The sequence below is a fragment of the Coregonus clupeaformis genome, chromosome 7 (assembly GCF_020615455.1).
Source record: "Coregonus clupeaformis isolate EN_2021a chromosome 7, ASM2061545v1, whole genome shotgun sequence".
Classification (NCBI taxonomy): domain Eukaryota; kingdom Metazoa; phylum Chordata; class Actinopteri; order Salmoniformes; family Salmonidae; genus Coregonus; species Coregonus clupeaformis.
Window position 1 is genome coordinate 22891172 of NC_059198.1, and position 19951 is coordinate 22911122.

At 43.6% G+C, this 19951-nt stretch overlaps 1 protein-coding gene across 2 annotated transcripts in view; it reads left to right on the plus strand.

The window, feature by feature from the left end:
* The first annotated feature begins 5699 nt into the window (after window positions 1-5699).
* The window catches only part of LOC121569253 (PAN2-PAN3 deadenylation complex subunit pan3-like), a 29661-nt gene continuing 15409 nt past the window's right edge, over window positions 5700-19951 (plus strand). The window contains exons 1-11 of one of the 2 annotated variants that reach the window (XM_045221250.1): window positions 5700-6341; window positions 7410-7531; window positions 15259-15331; window positions 15605-15786; window positions 16092-16230; window positions 16570-16802; window positions 16935-17039; window positions 17267-17324; window positions 17792-17953; window positions 18110-18226; window positions 18898-18999. In XM_045221250.1, coding sequence (XP_045077185.1) covers window positions 6011-6341; window positions 7410-7531; window positions 15259-15331; window positions 15605-15786; window positions 16092-16230; window positions 16570-16802; window positions 16935-17039; window positions 17267-17324; window positions 17792-17953; window positions 18110-18226; window positions 18898-18999 — 1624 coding nt within the window. In that variant the 5' untranslated portion in view covers window positions 5700-6010. The remainder of the gene's footprint in view (window positions 6342-7409; window positions 7532-15258; window positions 15332-15604; window positions 15787-16091; window positions 16231-16569; window positions 16803-16934; window positions 17040-17266; window positions 17325-17791; window positions 17954-18109; window positions 18227-18897; window positions 19000-19951) is intronic. The other variant, XM_041880061.2, reaches the window with a different exon arrangement.

The following is a 19951-nucleotide window of genomic DNA, read 5'->3' on the forward strand; positions in this document are numbered from 1 at the left end:
AAGTACAGCCTACCTATTTTCTGGAAATCTTTCTAATAACCTAATAGGCTACAATGACATTAAAGAGTAACTTTCATGACAAAAAAATGTTTAATCGAAAATCAGATGTTTTAGGCTTAGTTATAGTGAAACATGTTAATAGGGTCTTCATTTTGGCAATTCGTTGCAAAAGTGATATTTTGGTATTTTAGTAGTAAATCTAGCTCTTTTTGCCCCCTAGCCGTTCAACTCTACCATTGAAATCGTGATGTAGAGTGCCTCTGCTTTATCTCAAGGGAGGGGTTCCGTGTGAAATACACTGTGCTGCAGCGCAGGCTGGTGAGGGGAGGACAGCTCATAATAATGTCTGGAGCAGAGAAAATGGAATGGCATCAAACACCTGGAAACCATGTGTTTGATGCATTTGATACCATTCCACTAATTCCGCTCCAGTCATTACCACGAGCCGTCCAATGCTTCCTTGACTACTGATGTTACTAAAAAGGCAGTAAGGCACATTTCCGCATATCAAATCAAATCAAATTTTATTTGCCACATGCGCCAAATACAACAGGTGTAGACATTACCGTGAAATGCTTACTTACAGCCCTTAACCAACAATGCATTTATTTTTTAATAAAAAAGTAAAATAAAACAACAACAACAAAAAGTGTTGAGAAAAAAAGAGCAGAAGTAAAATAAAATAACAGTAGGGAGGCTATATACATGGGGGTACCGGTGCAGAGTCAATGTGCGGGGGCACCGGCTAGTTGAGGTAGTTGAGGTAATATGTACATGTGGGTAGAGTTAAAGTGACTATGCATAAATAATTAACAGAGTAGCAGCAGCATAAAAAGATGGGGGGTTAGAAGCTGTTGAGAAGCCTTTTGGACCTAGACTTGGTGCTCCAGTACCGCTTGACGTGTGGTAGCAGAGAGAACAGTCTATGACTAGGGTGGCTGGAGTCTTTGACAATTTTGAGGGCCTTCCTCTGACACCGCCTGGTATAGAGGTCCTGGATGGCAGGAAGCTTGGCCCCAGTGATGTACTGGGCCGTACGCACTACCCTCTGTAATGCCTTGCGGTCAGAGGCTGAGCAGTTGCCATACCAGGCGGTGATGCAACCAGTCAGGATGCTCTCGATGGTGCAGCTGTGGAAGTAATTCAACGTTTTTGCTTACTGTTTCATACACAGTACAGTAGGCTATGACTGAAAATGTTGTTGTGTTGTTTGATGCAAGAAACCTCTTTACAAAATAAAATGCATCATTATTCCCATACCATTATTACAGAGAATTTGACAAATTATGCTACCCTCTGCCTATTGGCTACTTAGCTTATTCAAGCCTGTCTCAAAAAACAACACCCCTTTATGACAAAAAAAAAGCTCTTTACCTGACTGGCTCTTGAAAGATGTCTGGAAATGTACACAAGTTTTGTGCTGTTGTAGGAAGCAGTCACTCCCCTATTGCTGACTACAAATTATATATAACTGGGCTAATAACTCAGTAACTAGCAAAGGATATGAACAAATGTACAAATGTGCACATGCTCACTACATATAGCTCTCCCTTTGATCTCAAAACAAGCGCATCTACTCATGACCGCTCACGCTGTTATAACAGTCCAGTTCAAAGTAAATGGCACAGATCCATATATTGCAAAGGTCTATTTGCATATAGGCCTACTGCATCTCTGATTGCTTATGGAGCACCCGTACGGGCCTGACTCGTGCCTATCAATGCAATAGAATCCTGCTCAGGTGCGTTCTGCCTACAACAAAATCAGTTTTGCATACTAAGTCTTGCATAGTTCGTTTTGTTTTCGGTATGTCGCATTGAAAGTGGCTAATATTGCGTTAATTCGATCACAATTCCCACAGTAAAGCGAAACGTTGATAGTTTTATCTTAAGGGAAAACTCTAGAAAGATGAGTGAAGTTCAATCTCCTGCTTCTCTCCAGGGGCTGATATTTATTCTGCTTGGCAGTCCAGGGGGAGCTGCATGCAGTTTAGAGTGAACATTGGTGATCATTTTTATAATTTATAATGCCATTTAGCAGACGCTTTTATCCAAAGCGACTTACAGTCATGCGTGCATAATTTTTTTTTTTTTAACATATCATGTCAACTAAGATGTATTTTCCCCCAGTCACTATGACTGATTGGTGTTGCAGTCAGCCAAAACAGTCATAGCAGTGGGAAGGAGTGGTGCTGAGGGTGCTGCATCACCCCCTGAAATCGAAAATTTTAATATATATATATATATATATTTTTTTTTTACAAAACTAGTACACTGGGCCTTTACTAGTCCTTTATTAGTGGACCTATATAGCCATCTGTATCACAGGCAAAACATATATTTGTTTGAACATTTATTTTTTTCACAAAAGTAGTGCAGTGGGCATTTACTATTCCTGTATTAGCGGACCAATATAGCAGTCTGTAGCGCAGGCACGTTTTTTTTATCATCGCACCTCTCCCTCGACAGAAAATTCTCCGAACATGTTCCTGCGGCTATGAAAACAGTTGGCTCAAAGTTCAATGGTTGTCAGTTTTAATCCCACATGGGGCAGATATATATATTTTTAATCACACTTCTGAAAAGTGACAGCATACCTGTGAGACCGGGTCGCCCTGGGTGGTAGTAGTTGTAGGGTTTTATACAGTACCCAAAACCAAACTGTGAGTTAATTTGACCATTGGAAAAAGAGCTACTGGGTAAATATTGCAATTCGGGTTGGGTCGCATTGAAAGTGGCTAATATTGCGTTAATTCGATCACAATTCCCACAGTAAAGCGAAACGTTGATAGTTTTATCTTAAGGGAAAACTCTAGAAAGATGAGTGAAGTTCAATCTCCTGCTTCTCTCCAGGGGCTGATATTTATTCTGCTTGGCAGTCCAGGGGGAGCTGCATGCAGTTTAGAGTGAACATTGGTGATCATTTTTATAATTTATAATGCCATTTAGCAGACGCTTTTATCCAAAGCGACTTACAGTCATGCGTGCATAATTTTTTTTTTTTTAACATATCATGTCAACTAAGATGTATTTTCCCCCAGTCACTATGACTGATTGGTGTTGCAGTCAGCCAAAACAGTCATAGCAGTGGGAAGGAGTGGTGCTGAGGGTGCTGCATCACCCCCTGAAATCGAAAATTTTAATATATATATATATATATATATATATATTTTTTTTTTTACAAAACTAGTACACTGGGCCTTTACTAGTCCTTTATTAGTGGACCTATATAGCCATCTGTATCACAGGCAAAACATATATTTGTTTGAACATTTATTTTTTTCACAAAAGTAGTGCAGTGGGCATTTACTATTCCTGTATTAGCGGACCAATATAGCAGTCTGTAGCGCAGGCACGTTTTTTTTATCATCGCACCTCTCCCTCGACAGAAAATTCTCCGAACATGTTCCTGCGGCTATGAAAACAGTTGGCTCAAAGTTCAATGGTTGTCAGTTTTAATCCCACATGGGGCAGATATATATATTTTTAATCACACTTCTGAAAAGTGACAGCATACCTGTGAGACCGGGTCGCCCTGGGTGGTAGTAGTTGTAGGGTTTTATACAGTACCCAAAACCAAACTGTGAGTTAATTTGACCATTGGAAAAAGAGCTACTGGGTAAATATTGCAATTCGGGTTGGTTGGAATTGAGCCCCTAATCTTAATTTTCAAGGTGTCAATTGCACTTTTCTTCCCAACACACAACCTGGTCTCAGAGCACTTGGCATTATTATTGATGTAAATCCGATACACTTTCGTCATTTAGCAGACGCTCTTATCCAGAGCCATTTACAGTTAGTGAGTGCATACATTTTTCATACTGGTAGTATGATATGTTACGTTTTGTATGTATTAATTTGTGGATGTCCATCATCCATTTCGTATCATATGTTATGAATTACAATTCGTATGATATGTTATGAATTTGCTAAACGTATGGTATGTTAAGAAATTCCAATTAGCTGTGGCTAATGTTAGCTAGGTGGCTAACGGTAACGTTAGCTAGCTAGCTAACGTTAGCTAGGCTAGGGGTTAGGGTTAAGGTTATGGTTAGGAGTTAAGTTAAAGTGTTAAGGTTAGGGGAAGGGTTAGCTAACATGCTAAGTAGTTGCAAAGTAGCTAAAAAGTAGTAAGTAGTTGAAAAGTTGCTAATTAGCTAAAATGTTAAAGTTGTCCATGATGAGATTATTCTGTTTTATGTAACCATACCAAACATAACATATTAACTTGTGTGTCCCAGATTTACGCTTACTATGTTACCTCTGATAATAATATTATTATTGTAGGCGGCCAGTGCTTGACTTGGGCAGGAGCTCACCTGAGCTGAGTACCCGGCACTTCACATTTTCTACTGCCTGAGCTCCTGTTCCTCTTATAGAATATTAGCTCAAAAGTATTGTGGTGCACCTAAATATAAACAGTACCAGCACCCAAAATGAGTACCGGAACCTATTTCAGTCCAAGTCAAGCACTGTGTAGGCCTCTAGCCCTACATCCTTTATTTTACAGACATTCTTTATCAAGTTATTATACTGAACAAAAATATAAATGCAACATGCAACAATTTCAACGAGTTTACTGAGTTACAGTTAATATAAGGAAATCAGACAATTGAAATAAATGAATTTGGCCCTAATCTATGCATTTCACATGACTGGACAGCGGTGTGGGGGCATAAGCCCACCCACTGGGGAGCCAGGCTCAGCCAATCAGAATGAGTTTTTCCCCACAAAAGGTCTTTATTACAGACAGAAATACTCCTCAGTTTCATCAGCTGTCCGGGTGGCTGGTCTCAGACGATCCCGCAGGTGAAGAAGCCGGATGTGGAGGTCCTGTGCTGATGTGGTTACATGTGGTCTGTGGTTGTGAGGCCGGTTGGACCTACTGCCAAATTCTCTAAAATGACGTTGGAGGCGGCTTATGGTAGAGAAATGAACATTCAATTCTCTGGCAACAGCTTTGGTGGACCTCAAAATTTGAGGGATGTAAAAAAATGTGTGCACAACATTGTTAACAAATAAGCTTTTTGTGCATATGGAACATTTCTGGGATCTTTTATTTCAGCTCATGAAACATGGAACCAACACTTTACATGTTGTGTTTATATTTTTGTTCCCTATACTTTCATAATTGCCAACATAATACAAATCACGAGTAATCCAATGACTGATGAAATGTTAAAGGGAAACTGTTAGCTGCAACAAAATAACAGACCTACCTAAATGTTAGCTTGCTACAACGTGACATTCAGCCTTTTGTGGGACATATGTGGTTTGCTACATCACAGAGGTGTAATATCAAACGTCACGTGCACCCATATCATCTCATGCACGACTGCATAGCCTATAAAACTTATGATTGGGTTTGGGTGACGACTTTCTGTTTTGGAAATCGTTGGTTTTGTCCACAGACCAAAAGTTACGAACTGATTCTGTCCCTCAAAGCCGCTCCAAATGTTGCTGGCTTTTGCCGTAACGTTAGAAGCTTGCAAGCTTCCCATAATGCAATGCAATGCTAGCTGGGGTCTATTCATTACAGAAACCGTTTAAGAACCAAACTGAAGCAAACAGAGCAAAACGAGAGTTTCTATTGGACACATTCAGGTAGAACCCTTCCCGTTTCGTTCCGTTTAAGAAACGTTTTGCAACCGAACTTGCGTAATGAATACGCCACTGCTTTTTTTTTTTTTTGCGGAATAGCTAGCCAGAGAGCAGAAAACAACAACAGCAGCGTGAACTAGGCTAAACAACAGGCTAGCTAGCTAAGCTAGTTACATGGATAGCGACAACAGCGACCAGGATTTATCAAACGCAATGCCCTTAGCTATCTTAATTATTTGTCATTTAGCCGGATAATGTGAGTAATGTAATTTTAAGCGAGGACAAAACATATTTGCTGTTGCATATCGCTTTGCATTGACATTACGAACCCTGCTCGAGAGCAAGCTACCTAGCAATCGACGTCTCTCTATGTTTGAATATCTTCCGGTGGCAGCGGCAGCAGCGGTGCCATGAACAGTGGACTCCCAGCTTCAGCTGCTCCGCTCGCGGGTGTCGGAATACCCTGCGTCAAGGTGAAGTTCTGCCGATACTACGCAAAGGATAAGACTTGCTTTTATGGGGACGAGTGTCAGTTTTTGCACGAGGAGCCGTCCATGGCAAGCATGTCCCTTCACGGCGGAGCAAGCCCTGTCCCTTTATCCATGTCTGGAGGAGCCGTGACGGCTGCAGGGTATCCTCTTAGTGCACCCCCGGCCTGCCAGGTTGGGGTACCGAACGTCCCCAAAAAGGGCGACTCTCTGGGGCCTGCAGGCACGGCTCTGGAGGGACAGATGTTAACCAGTGAGTATATTTCGTCTGTTTGTCCCGGTCCGATACGACAGGGCCTAGCACAACCTCATCGGTGGTTGTTACTTTTTGGGCGTGTGAGGGGCTTTGTTAACATTGAGCCCGGGGATTCTTTGAGGCCTCTTTCCCCCCAAAACAACGTGGGCTAAACAACGTTTTTTAAGCTACACAATCAAGCATAACTAATTAAAGTGTCAGAGCACTAAGCTTTTCATCCAGAGTTTGAGCTCCTTCAATAAATGCATTTAGTTAGCAATTTCAGTGTTTTTGTATTTGACAGCTTCAAGACATGAGTGGGCAAATTCAGACAATCATTGGCTAACGTAGCTAGTTAGATGGCTATGGCTAGAAAAGTTAGCCTGCCGAGAAAAAAAAAAAGGTACACGGCACATTAACGTTTGCGCACTTCTTGCATTAGGTAACTTGTTAGTAATGCGTGCATCTAAGTAGCATAGCTAGTTAGCTAATGTTGAATAGTTTTGGAAGCGAGTCTTTCTATGATGCTTGTCTTGATGCATGAGTAGGGTGACTAGCTAGCTTACATGCTAACCAAACATCTGCTGTTGTGAAGTCCATTTACTTAGTAGCTAACTAGTTAGCATCATAACTTGCAAAATAATTCAACCACCACAGCTGTATTTTATATTATTGAACTCTGCACAATGCCACATGTTCGGTTGCAAGGTGGATATTATCATTTGTGCACACAAGTTGGCTAACTGGATAAAGTTGAAGTGTTTACGTCTTCTCAAGAAGCGTGCTGATTGGCTTCTCCTCGGTAATCGCCCAGTCCTGTAAATGAAGACGATCAAATGGCCTCATGGCTAGAACATTAGTTCATAGCCACTTATGTGCATTATATGCATTTAGCTTCACATAGCCATTAAATTGAGACCCCTACCACTCTTTATAATGGAGAAGGTGATCTAGTCTGTATGGCATATATTGTCTGTCTCCATAATGTTTTCCAAACATTGAATATGACGTTTACCAGGACCATCCAGACCCTGTGTAGTAGAAGCAGGTGTCTGATTCTGAACCCATTGTCTCTGTCCTCTACAGTCCCTGGGATGGAGGGCGGGACCCTGAGCGATGCCAATCTGACCAACTCCTACTTCAGCAGCAGCTTCATCGGTGTCAACGGCTTCGGGAGCCCAGCAGAGTCTAAATACTCTATGATGCAGGTATGACCAGCCTCGGAATTCAACTAAACAGTACTGACTCGACAGATGCCTAAATTCTTTTTTGTTTCAAAGCGACTTTGAGATTCTTGTTTGTAATGAGAAGCGCTATATAAAATACATCTGATTTATTATTCTACTCTCAAGTGTTCAGGTACCAGCTTTAGATCTACAGGAAGTTAGAAAATACTGGTCAAATACTGAATTATAGTGCTACTTGGCTGATGTGGTAGAGGTGAACTTATTCTTGTATGTTAATCAGAAAGTCTGGTTCAGTACTGGTCTAAAGACAGTGATCTTTGCTATCAGGGATCCTTGGGTCATCCCTTGCCCATTGAAGTTGACATTTAAAATGGTTAAGTTTAGGGTTTTGTAAGGGTTAAGGTTAGGGTTTAGGGTAGGGACGTCCAAGCAGGGTTGGGCCAATATACAGTGGGGAGAATAAGTATTTGATACACTGCCGATTTTGCAGGTTTTCCTACTTACAAAGCATGTAGATGTCTGTAATTTTTATCATAGGTACACTTCAACTGTGAGAGACGGAATCTAAAACAAAAATCCAGAAAATCACATTGTATGATTTTTAAGTAATTAATTTGCATTTTATTGCATGACATAAGTATTTGATCACCTACCAACCAGTAAGAATTCCGGTTCTCACAGACCTGTTAGTTTTTATTTAAGAAGCCCTCCTGTTCTCCACTCATTACCTGTATTAACTGCACCTGTTTGAACTCGTTACCTGTATAAAAGACACCTGTCCACACACTCAATCAAACAGACTCCAACCTCTCCACAATGGCCAAGATCAGAGAGCTGTGTAAGGACATCAGGGATAAAATTGTAGACCTGCACAAGGCTGGGATGGGCTACAGGACAATAGGCAAGCAGCTTGGTGAGAAGGCAACAACTGTTGGCGCAATTATTAGAAAATTGAAGAAGTTCAAGATGACGGTCAATCACCCTCGGTCTGGGGCTCCATGCAAGATCTCACCTCATGGGGCATCAATGATCATGAGGAAGGTGAGGGATCAGCCCAGAACTACACGGCAGGCCCTGGTCAATGACCTGAAGAGAGCTGGGACCACAGTCTCAAAGAAAACCATTAGTAACACACTACGCCGTCATGGATTAAAATCCTGCAGCGCACGCAAGGTCCCCCTGTTCAAGCCAGCGCATGTCCAGGCCCGTCTGAAGTTTACCAATGACCATCTGGATGATCCAGAGGAGGAATGGGAGAAGGTCATGTGGTCTGATGAGACAAAAATATAGCTTTTTGGTCTAAACTCCACTCGACGTGTTTGGAGGAAGAAGAAGGATGAGTACAACCCATCCCAACCGTGAAGCATGGAGGTGGAAACATCATTCTTTGGGGATGCTTTTCTGCAAAGGGGACAGGACGACTGCACCGTATTGAGGGGAGGATGGATGGGGCCATGTATCGCGAGATCTTGGCCAACAACCTCCTTCCCTCAGTAAGAGCATTGAAGATGGGTCGTGGCTGGGTCTTCCAGCATGACAACGACCCGAAACACATAGCCAGGGCAACTAAGGAGTGGCTCCGTAAGAAGCATCTCAAGGTCCTGGAGTGGCCTAGCCAGTCTCCAGACCTGAACCCAATAGAACATCTTTGGAGGGAGCTGAAAGTCCGTATTGCCCAGCGACAGCCCCGAAACCTGAAGGATCTGGAGAAGGTCTGTATGGAGGAGTGGGCCAAAATCCCTGCTGCAGTGTGTGCAAATCTGGTCAAGACCTACAGGAAACATATGATCTCTGTACTTGCAAACAAAGGTTTCTGTACCAAATATTAAGTTCTGCTTTTCTGATGTATCAAATACTTATGTCATGCAATAAAATGCAAATTAATTACTTTAAAATCATACAATGTCATTTTCTGGATTTTAGTTTTAGATTCTGTCTCTCACAGTTGAAGTGTACCTATGATAAAAATTACAGACCTCTACATGCTTTGTAAGTAGGAAAACCTGCAAAATCGGCAGTGTATCAAATACTTGTTCTCCCCACTGTATGTGTATATATATATATATAGTAACTAAGCCTTATTTTTTTCCGCCAAACAACAATGATTTAACGAGAATACAACTAATATTGTAAATAAGCACAAATTGCACAGGCTGGAATTATCTAGTCATTAATGGCATAAAACGATTATATCGGATATCGTGGTATTTGGAGTAGCATATCGTAGATGTCTCCCCAAATATCATCCAACACTAGCCCCAATTATCCCAGATAGCACTGACCTAAAGAAAATCAGATAATTATGTAGGGCTAGGTGCTTGTTTATTTCAATCAAGCGATCATACAGGTTTTAGCAGAATCGCATTAGTGGAAACCAAGACTGTTCTCAGGGAAGACCTGGTTGTAGCTACACTGAACAAAAATAAAGACGCAACATGTAAAGTGTTAGTTTCATGAGCTGAAATAAAAGATCCCAGAAATGTTTCATACGTGCAAAAAGCTTATTTCTCTCATTCTGTGCACATATTTGTTTACATCCCTGTTGGTGAGCATTTCTCCTTTGCCAAGATAATCCACCCACCTGAAAGGTGTGGAATATCAAGAAGCTGATTAAACAGCATGATCATTACACAGGTGTACTTTTTTCTGGGGACAATAAAAGGCCACTCTAAAATGTGCAGTTTTGTCACACAACACAATGCCACGGATGTCTCACGTTTTGAGGGAGCTTGCAATTGGCATGCTGACTGCAGGAATGTCCACCAGAGCTGTTGCCAGAGAATTGAATGTTCATTTCTCTACCATAAGCCACCTCCAATGTCATTTTAGAGAATTTGGCAATACATCCAACCGGCCTCACAACTGCAGATCATGTGTAACCACGCCAGCCCAGGACCTCCACGTCCAGCTTTTTCACCTGCAGGATGGTCTGAGACAAGCCACCTGGACAGCTGATGAAACTGGGTTTACACAACTAGGGCTGTGGTGGTCACAATTTTGTCAGCCGGTGATTGTCACGCAGATAACTGTCGGTCTCACGGTAATTGACCGTTAATTAACAAACACATTTAGTATCTCCTGGCTTCCACGCACAGCCTACAAGCCACTGATGCTGACCTTTGGAACATCTACATTAAAAAAAGGTATAATAAATCCATGTAATATAGCCTACACCTTCACAATAAATCCATAATTTATTTTAGACAGGTCTAAAGAAGCATGATATGAAGAAAATGTTGTCTATTTCAGAAGAACAGAATAGCATACTCTGAGTTGTCCTTACAGTGGCTTGCGAAAGTATTCACCCCCCTTGGCATTTTTCCTATTTTGTTGCCTGACAACTTGGAATTAAAATATATTTTTTTGGGGTTTGTATCATTTGTTTTACACAACATGCCTACCACTTTGAAGATGCAAAATATTTTTTTGTGTGAAACAAGAAATAAGACAAAAAAACAGAACTTGAGCATACATAACTATTCACCCCCCCAAGTCAATACTTTGTAGAGCCACCTTTTGCAGCAATTACAGCTGCAAGTCTCTTGGGGTATGTCTCTATAAGCTTGGCACATCTAGCCACTGGGATTTTTGCCCATTCTTCAAGGCAAAACTGCTCCAGCTCCTTCAGGTTGGATGGGTTCCGCTGGTGTACAGCAATCTAAGTCATACCACAGATTCTCAATTGGATTGAGGTCTGGGCTTTGACTAGGCCATTCCAAGACATTTCAATGTTTCCCCTTAAACCACCCAAGTGTTGCTTTAGCAGTACGCTTAGGGTCGTTGTCCTGCTGGAAGGTGAACCCAGTCTCAAATCTCTGGAAGACTGAAACAGGTTTCCCTCAAGAACTTCCCTGTATTTAGCGCCATCCATCATTGCTTCAATTCTGACCAGTTTCCCAGCCCCTGCTGATGAAAAACATCCCCACAGCATGATGCTGCCACCACCATGCTTCACTGTGGGGATGGTGTTCTCGGGGTGATGAGAGGTGTTGGGTTTGCGCCAGACATAGCGTTTTCCTTGATGGCCCAAAAGCTCAATTTTAATCTCATCTGACCAGAGTACCTTCTTCCATATGTTTGGGGAGTCTCCTACATGCCTTTTGGCGAACACCAAACGTGTTTGCTTATTTTTTTCTTTAAGCAATGACTTTTTTCTGGCCACTCGTCTGTGCTTAGTGGTGTTGCAGACTCTGGGGCCTTTCAGAATAGGTGTATATATACTGAGATCATGTGACACTTAGATTGCACACGGGTGGACTTCTATTTAACTAATTATGTGACTTCTGAAGGTAATTGGTTGCAGCAGATCTTATTTAGGGGCTTCATAGCAAAGGGGTGAATACATATGCACGCACCACTTTTCCATAATTTTTTTCACTTCACCAATTTGGACTATTTTGTGTATGTCCATTACATGAAATCCAAATAAAAATCAATTTCAATTACAGGTTGTAATGCAACAAAATAGGAAAAACGCCAAGGGGGATGAGTACTTTTGCAAGGCACTGTATGTTAGGTCCTGATCTGGCTATGCCAAATGGCTGTGGGCTACACTAGTTCATTTAGCAGACAAGATGTGCTTTAAAAAAATAAAATAAAAAATAATTGTAAAGTGGTTATCCCACTGGCTATAGGGTGAATGCACCAATTTGTAAGTCGCTCTGGATAAGAGCGTCTGCTAAATGACGTAAATGTAAATGTAGAATTCCGTGGCATTATTTTATAGTATGAAGAATACAATTGAACAAAGCTGAATGAAATAGAAAGGATATTTTCTCCAAACAATTTGAGGGAGTGCGCACATGTGGCTATTCTGTGTTGAGTGGTTAACAAAGAAATATGTATTCCTATATGCTTAATTTACAGTTAATAATGTAACTTTAGTTGTTCTACAAATATTGGGCTGTATGTTTTGATTTTTAATACATTGTTAGGCTGCATGATGCGACTAGTGATGATTTTGAAAAAAGTCCCTTGAAAGGCATGAGCTCTGCTTTGTTTTTTTTGTGCAGGCTGTACACACTACATCAGTCACTCATTCACAATTTGACAAGCACTTGATAATGCCTAGAATTTCATGGCAGCATCCCCTTTGTGTGGCCGTAATGCACCCTAAAAAAATCCATGACTTTTCTGGCCAGTGGCTGTTGTGCCCTTCTCCCTGAGTGCTTCACGCTCCATCACGTGATCAGGTCTTTCTCACAGGCTACAAGTGAAGACCGACACATCGGGGATGCAACTGCGCGCGTCCTTATCCAATTCCGAGGTGCATATTGAAGATATTGGAAGAACTGTCCACATTTTACTTTTCGTCAGCTGACAAGATGAGTAGGCCTAACGAACAGCAAAAGCACTATCCTGTGTCAATCTACTATCCCCCATAGTACAAAGGTCGACCTATTCTGTGCGAGAAATAATTATTCCAAACATAGTCTGGGACAGTTGTGGGATGCGATAGATCCCAAATTAATACAACCACTAGCATCAAAAAACATTTTTGACGCAACAGATCAGAACGTTTAGCTTAAAATGTTGATAAACTATTAGGCTATTTCTTCACATTATAAGCGCAGCATTGCTCACATGGTAGTAGGCTATAAGCGCAAATGTTCCATTAGCGGAAAACACCATTATCAAAAGTGACCGCAAATGCAATTATGCATTATAAAGGTGCGTTTTTATGGTGAAAATGATCTTCCCCAAACTTGAAACTCACGCGCTGCTTATGTATGCCAGTTAGGCAATACACCCCTTGTAAAGCGGATGAATGTGCTTAATTTTAAGAAGTTATTTTGTCACTTTAGTTGTGATATAAACATATAGGCCTATGGGCTAGGCTACATGAGGTGTCTGATATGATTAGAAAAAGTCGCAAAAAAAGGCATTTTATTATGCTGCGCATCAGTCACAAGTGATAGGCTAATATTGTCACCCATCAGACTATTCTTGATTTAATCTTGTCTTTACATATACTAAATAATATATGTGAGAAATTTGTTTTGATTTAGAATGGACCGTTACCATGCATCTGTATTGAAACAGGGGCAGTAGGAAAAAATAAATGTCTATGCACTTAAATAGCGAATGGAGGACGCTTTTTCCCGTGGTTTATTTTCATGCCAACCAGGTAGGCTATACTCCTGTTGTAAATAAAGCAATGTGCTTAATATTAGGAAAGTTGAGAAATAAAAATAGTAGGTGTAGCCTATAGAAAGCTGATCCTCTTTTTACTAGAGGCCATCACTCTGTTTTCTCGTGAAATTGCATAGCCTGTAGAAATGTAGCGCAACATGAGCTCATGGGCTCTCATGAAGTGTTTGATTTAGATTTTCGAAAACATTTGCATTGATGTCAGAGTGATTAGAGGGACAATGGAGTGCTGAGTACCAGGCAGTTAGCAACTTTGGTAGGCTACTAATGACCATCAGCAGCATCAGAGCTTGGAGAAGCCTAATTACCATGACTAAACGGTCACATGGTATTTGACTGCCTTTATGACTCGTGACTGCCGGTGTGGCGGTGATACGGTCACCGCAACAGCCCTTTACACAACCAAATAATTTCTGCACAAACTGTCAGAAACCGTTTCAGGGAAGCTCATCTGCATGCTCGTCGTCCTCAACAGGGTCTTGACCTGACTGCAGTTCGGTGTCGTAACAGACTTCAGTGAGCAAATGCTCACCTTCGATGGCCACTGGCACGCTGGAGAAGTGTCACGGATTCATCCCAGTTTCAGCTGTACCGGGCAGATGTCGTTGTGTGGGCGAGCATTTTGCTGATGTCAACATTGTGAACAGAGTGCCCCATGGTGGGGTTATAGTATGGGCAGGCATAAGCTACGAACACAATTGCATTTTATCGATGGCAATTTGAATGCACAGAGATACCGTTCCGAGATCTTGAAGCCCATTATCGTGCCATTCATCCGCCGCCATTACCATTACCTGTTTCAGCATGATAATGCACGGCCCCATGTCACAAGGATCTGTACGCAATTCCTGGAAGCTGAGAATGTCCCAGTTCTTCCATGGCCTGCATACTCAACGGACATGTCACCCGTTGAGCATATTATGAATGCCATTGAAGAGGAGTGGGACAACATTCCATAGGCCAAAATCAACAACCTGATCAACTCTATGCGAAGGAGATGTGTCGTGCTGCATGAGGCAAATGATGGTCACAGCTGATACTAACTGGTTTTCTGATCCACGCCCCTACTTAAAAAAAAAAAGGTATCTGTGACCAACAGATGCATATCTGTATTCCCAGTAGTGAAATCCATAGATTAGGGCCTAATGAATTTATTCCAATTGACTGATTTCCTTATATAAACTGAAACTCAGTAAAATCTTAGAAATTGTTGCGTGTTTGTTTTTCAGTGTAAATATCTTCGAGTGGTGTCGGACAATTTTAGCTAACCCTTTTTCCTAACCTTAATTCTCCTAACCTGCTGCGAAAAGTCACTTCTGCTAGTCAAAACCGGCAGATCTGCCCTTTATTAGTGGTAGTATCCACTAATGCGATAGTTGTATTTTATCTACAATTCAACCAGGTGACCAGGTGCATACACCTAAGCTGAATTCCAAGACCATCAGCCAGTGATGCAGATACAGTGGGTTCTAATGGGAATTATTTTGCTGCAGACGGGGGTACCTTTCGAGAACTAAAGGGCTGCGGTCTTTGCTAGGATATGGTAGCTAGGTAACTAAGATACTTTTTTTAAGCATCTGTGTTTTGTTGTTATGTAGAGAATCACCAACAGCAGTAGTTCTCCCAGTCTCCTTGACGATGGTGCCAAGAACTTCAACCACAGCGCTCACGGTAAGAACCCAGTACCTACAGGACACTTAATGGAGTAGCACAGTGGTCCCCAACTCCGGTCGTCAAGTACCCCCAACAGTACAAGCACAGCTGATTCAACTTGTCAACTCATTATCAGGCCCTCAATGAGTTGAAGCAGATATGTTTGCTGTCGGGGGTTCTCGAGGACCGGAGTTGGGATCCACTGGAGTATCAGATCATTGAAACTAATATCTGTAGAATTATAATTGGAACAACTTCTAACTCTTGGAACACCCATGAAATCACTGGCAGATCTATTCCATGGAACCCTGGCAGTTGGACCAGGTCAGAGTTGTGGGCCGATGGAAAACTCCCCGTGGACAACACAGTCTTCATTCCCTCTCCCTCTATGTCCTCTTCCAGATCCAGGGAATTCCCCCATGTCTTCACTCTTCAGTGACTTTGGTGCTCTGAGCATATCACAAAGGAGAAAGGTGAGAGCACCTCTTCCCTGGTGTGGTCATCAACCAAGGGGAATAGTTTGATATTCATATGTCTATTGAGTTTTAGGGCCTAAGGTGGAAAATTGTCAAACCTAAACCCATGCATTGTGGTCCGTTTGTGTGTTTTCTCTAGATAACATAATCCGGTCACTGATTGTTTTTGTTGTGAACTGTGATGAAGACAAATCCGCTAATAAGGAAAATAAACATTGTATAAAACAAATACAATCTCTGAAGGCAAGAAGAACAATTGAATCAAATCCTAGGGTTATGCATCTCTTATTCTCTCTCTCCAGGGTCCTAACCCTACAGCCAATGAATTCATCCCTAAGGGGGCTCCCCGCATGGCCACTATGGTCCAGTCCAGTGGTCCGGCCTTCCCCTCGCCCCTCTTCCCCCACCTCGGCCTCAGCAGCTCCACCGCCCTAGCACCTGGTGAGCCATCCACTCCAAAAAAAAAAACACTTCATTCTCTGACTTAGAACACTTCTAGGCGTTGTTCTCCCTTTGCACCATATCATGGATATTCCAGGTTGTCAGGGTGAGTGAGTTTGCAGTGTAAAGGTTCTCTATTGATGTAACCTCCCATTGTTCTCTTGCATAACCAAGTGAATTGACTCCATACAATGGAGATGCTCTAGAAAAAACAGCATACAATGTATTATTCAGGTAAATCCCCGACATTATGAATTCTGCCTTGGTTAGTCAGAACAATGTATGGAGGTGCTCCAATGAACTCTGTTTAACACACCCTCTCTGGTATCCCCCATACAGGGATGTCTCTCTCTGCGGGATCCTCCCCCCTCCACTCCCCCAAAATCACACCCCAAACCTCACCCGCCCCTCGCCGGCGTAGCCACACCCCCAACCCCAACAACCCTAACCCAGCCAACTACATGGTGCCCACCAGTGTGTCTGACCAGGGGGCCCACATCATCCAGAAGGAGACGGTGGGGGGGACAACATATTTTTACACTGATAACACCCCCGCTCCCATGGCCGGGATGGTACGTTCCATTTAGTCTGCCCTTACTGACAGCATGAAAATACATTACGTCATCCTCATCTGTAGACTTGTTAGTTTTAATTTCTCCATAAATGGGAAGTGCAGTCGTTAAATGTGTGTGGTTTCTGTGCAGGTGTTTCCTACCTACCACATCTACCCCCCCACTGCTCCCCACGTTGCCTACATGCAGCCCAAAGCCAACGCCCCGTCCTTCTTCATGGCTGATGAACTCCGACAGGTACGCCCTCGCTCTCTCTCTTCCCCCTAACTGATTCTTTCCATCTGAAACGCCTACTCTCTGTTCCCATTTGTCCCCTCTTTCTTTCATTCTCTTTTTCGCCCTGTCTCCATATTTCTCTCTCTCTGCGCCTCTGTTCTGACTGGCTTTGTTCTAATCCTCCAATCTCTCTCCATGCTGTGATGTCAGTGTTGATCTCTGATGTCATTTCCTGTGGTTCCCTCTAGGAGCTGATAAACAGACATCTGATCACCATGGCTCAGATCGACCAGTCAGAGAACACAGGTAAGGCATCCCTTCCCTGATTGGCTCAACCGAGGTGGGGGAGGGACTGTTATTGGCGTTGTGGTCATTGTGTGATGGCATGGCCTATCACAGTTGACTGAAAGTGAGACTGAATGTTCTATGATCCTGAATCGTGTCTGTCTTTAGGATTCCACTAATAGTCACACTGTGGTTGGTTCATAGAACATTCTCAAGTTGTTCAGCTGTAGCTCCTGTAGCTCAGTTGGTAGAGCATGGCGCTTGCAACGCCAGGGTTGTGGGTTCGTTTCCCACGGGGGGCCAGTATGAAAATGTATGCACTCACTAACTTCAAGTCGCTCTGGATAAGAGCGTCTGCTAAATGACTAAAATGTCAAACTTGTAACTTAAGATGAGTGCCAACTGATGTAGTTGATTTTGGCGCTGTTTGTGTGCTGGTGTATGTAGATGTGTTGTAATGACGTGTATCCCTGTCCCCTCTGTCCCAGGTGTTCCATCTGAGGTGGACAGCTACCACAGCCTGTTTCCCCTGGAGCCTGTCCCCCCTCCCAACCGCCTGCAGAAGACCAGCAACTTCAGCTACATCACTTCCTGCTACAAGGCCGTCAACAGCAAGGACGACCTGCCATACTGCCTGAGGAGGTTACATGGTGAGGCGCTCGTATGCCAGAAGATGAACACACACACGTTATCCTTCCTGCCATTGAGATTTTAAATGATCTTATATTTGGTATGGAATGTATTTTCTTTCAGCCTACTTGAGTGGTCATGTTCTCTGAATGTCTTTGCTGTGTGTGTGTGTCCAGGTTTCAGGCTGGTGAACACCAAGTGTATGATGCTGGTGGACATGTGGAAGAAGATCCAGCACTCCAACTCTGTTACCCTGAGGGAGGTCTTCACCACCAAGGCCTTTGGAGACCACTGTGAGTCGTGTGTGTGTGTGGGGGGGGTCTCTGTGTCCCCCATGTTGTATGTGTGTTTGTGTATACATGTGGGATTGTTTACATTGGTGTTTGTGTGAGTGTGTTTGACCCTTAATAAACCCCCATGATAACCTCCTGTGGGGCTGTGTGTGTGTGTGTGGGGCTGTGTGTGTGTGTGTGTGGGGCTGTGTGTGTGTGTGTGTGTGTGTGGGGCTGTGTGTGTGTGTGTGTGTGTGGGGCTGTGTGTGTGTGTGTGTGGGGCTGTGTGTGTGTGGGGCTGTGTGTGTGTGGGGCTGTGTGTGTGTGGGGCTGTGTGTGTGTGTGTGGGGCTGTGTGTGTGTGTGTGGGGCTGTGTGTGTGTGGGGCTGTGTGTGTGTGGGGCTGTGTGTGTGTGGGGCTGTGTGTGTGTGTGTGTGTGTGGGGCTGTGTGTGTGTGTGTGTGTGTGTGTGTGTGTGTACATTTACATTTAAGTCATTTAGCAGACCTCTTATCCAGAGCGACTTACAAATTGGTGCATTCAACTTAGGATAGCCAGTGGGACAACCACCACTGGGGGAGGGGGGGTGTAGAATGATTACTGTTAGACTATTCCAGGTATTGTGTACATTTGTTTATTTTTTTTGTGTTTGACCCATAATAAACCCCCATGATAACCTCCTGTTTCTCTCAGCGTTGGTGTTCTCCTATGACTTCCATGCGGGGGCAGAGACCATGTTCAGCAGGCACTTCAACGACCCTGCGGCCGACTCCTACTTCACCAAGAGGAAGTGGGGTGAGTCTTCCCAACACACTCCCCCATACTGACCCCAACACACTCCCCCATACTGACCCCAACACACTCCCCCATACTGACCCCAACACACTCCCCCATACTGACCCCAACACACTCCCCCATACTGTGGGGAGCTGTGTGTGTGTGTGTGGGGCTGTGTGGGTGGGTGGGGCTGTGTGTGTGGGGCTGGGTGGGTGGGGCTGTGTGTGTGTGGGGCTGGGTGGGTGGGGCTGTGTGTGTGTGGGTGGGGCTGTTTGTGTGGGTGGGTGGGTGGGGTTGTGTTTGGGTGGGTGGGGCTGTGTGTGGGTGGGTGGGGTTGTGTTTGTGTGGGGCTGTGTGTGGGTAGGTGGGGCTGTGTGTGGGTGGGTGGGGCTGTGTGGGTGGGGCTGTGTGTGGGTGTGTGGGGCTGTGTGTGTGTGTGTGGGGCTGTGTGTGCGTGTGGGGCTGTGTGGGGCTGTGTGTGTGGGTGGGTGGGGCTGTGTGTGTGGGTGGGTGGGGCTGTGTGGGTGGGGCTGTGTGGGTGGGTGGGTGGGGCTGTGTGTGTGAGTGGGTGGGGCTGTGTGGGGCTGTGTGTGTGTGTGGGGCTGTGTGTGTGTGTGTGTGTGTGGGGCTGTGTGTATGTGTGCGTCAATTAACTTCAGGTTGGAAAGTGGAAGCTCTAGAAAGAGGCCCGAGTTCCTGAGTTGGAATTCCGAGTTCGATGACCGTTCAAAATGATTTTCCCAGTCGGAGCTAGTTATTTAAAAAAAATCTATTCCCAGTTGTCTTGAATGCACTGAAGACTGAGATTTCCGAGTTATTTTGAATGCTGCATCAAATGGCAACGGAAGGCAGGTTTTGTCAGCGCGTCACACACCACTTTGCAATGAGCATGCATTTTGAAATCATACTCTTAATTGTTTGAAACCTGAATGTTTTAATACATATTATGAGGTATGTCTTACCTTGCTTC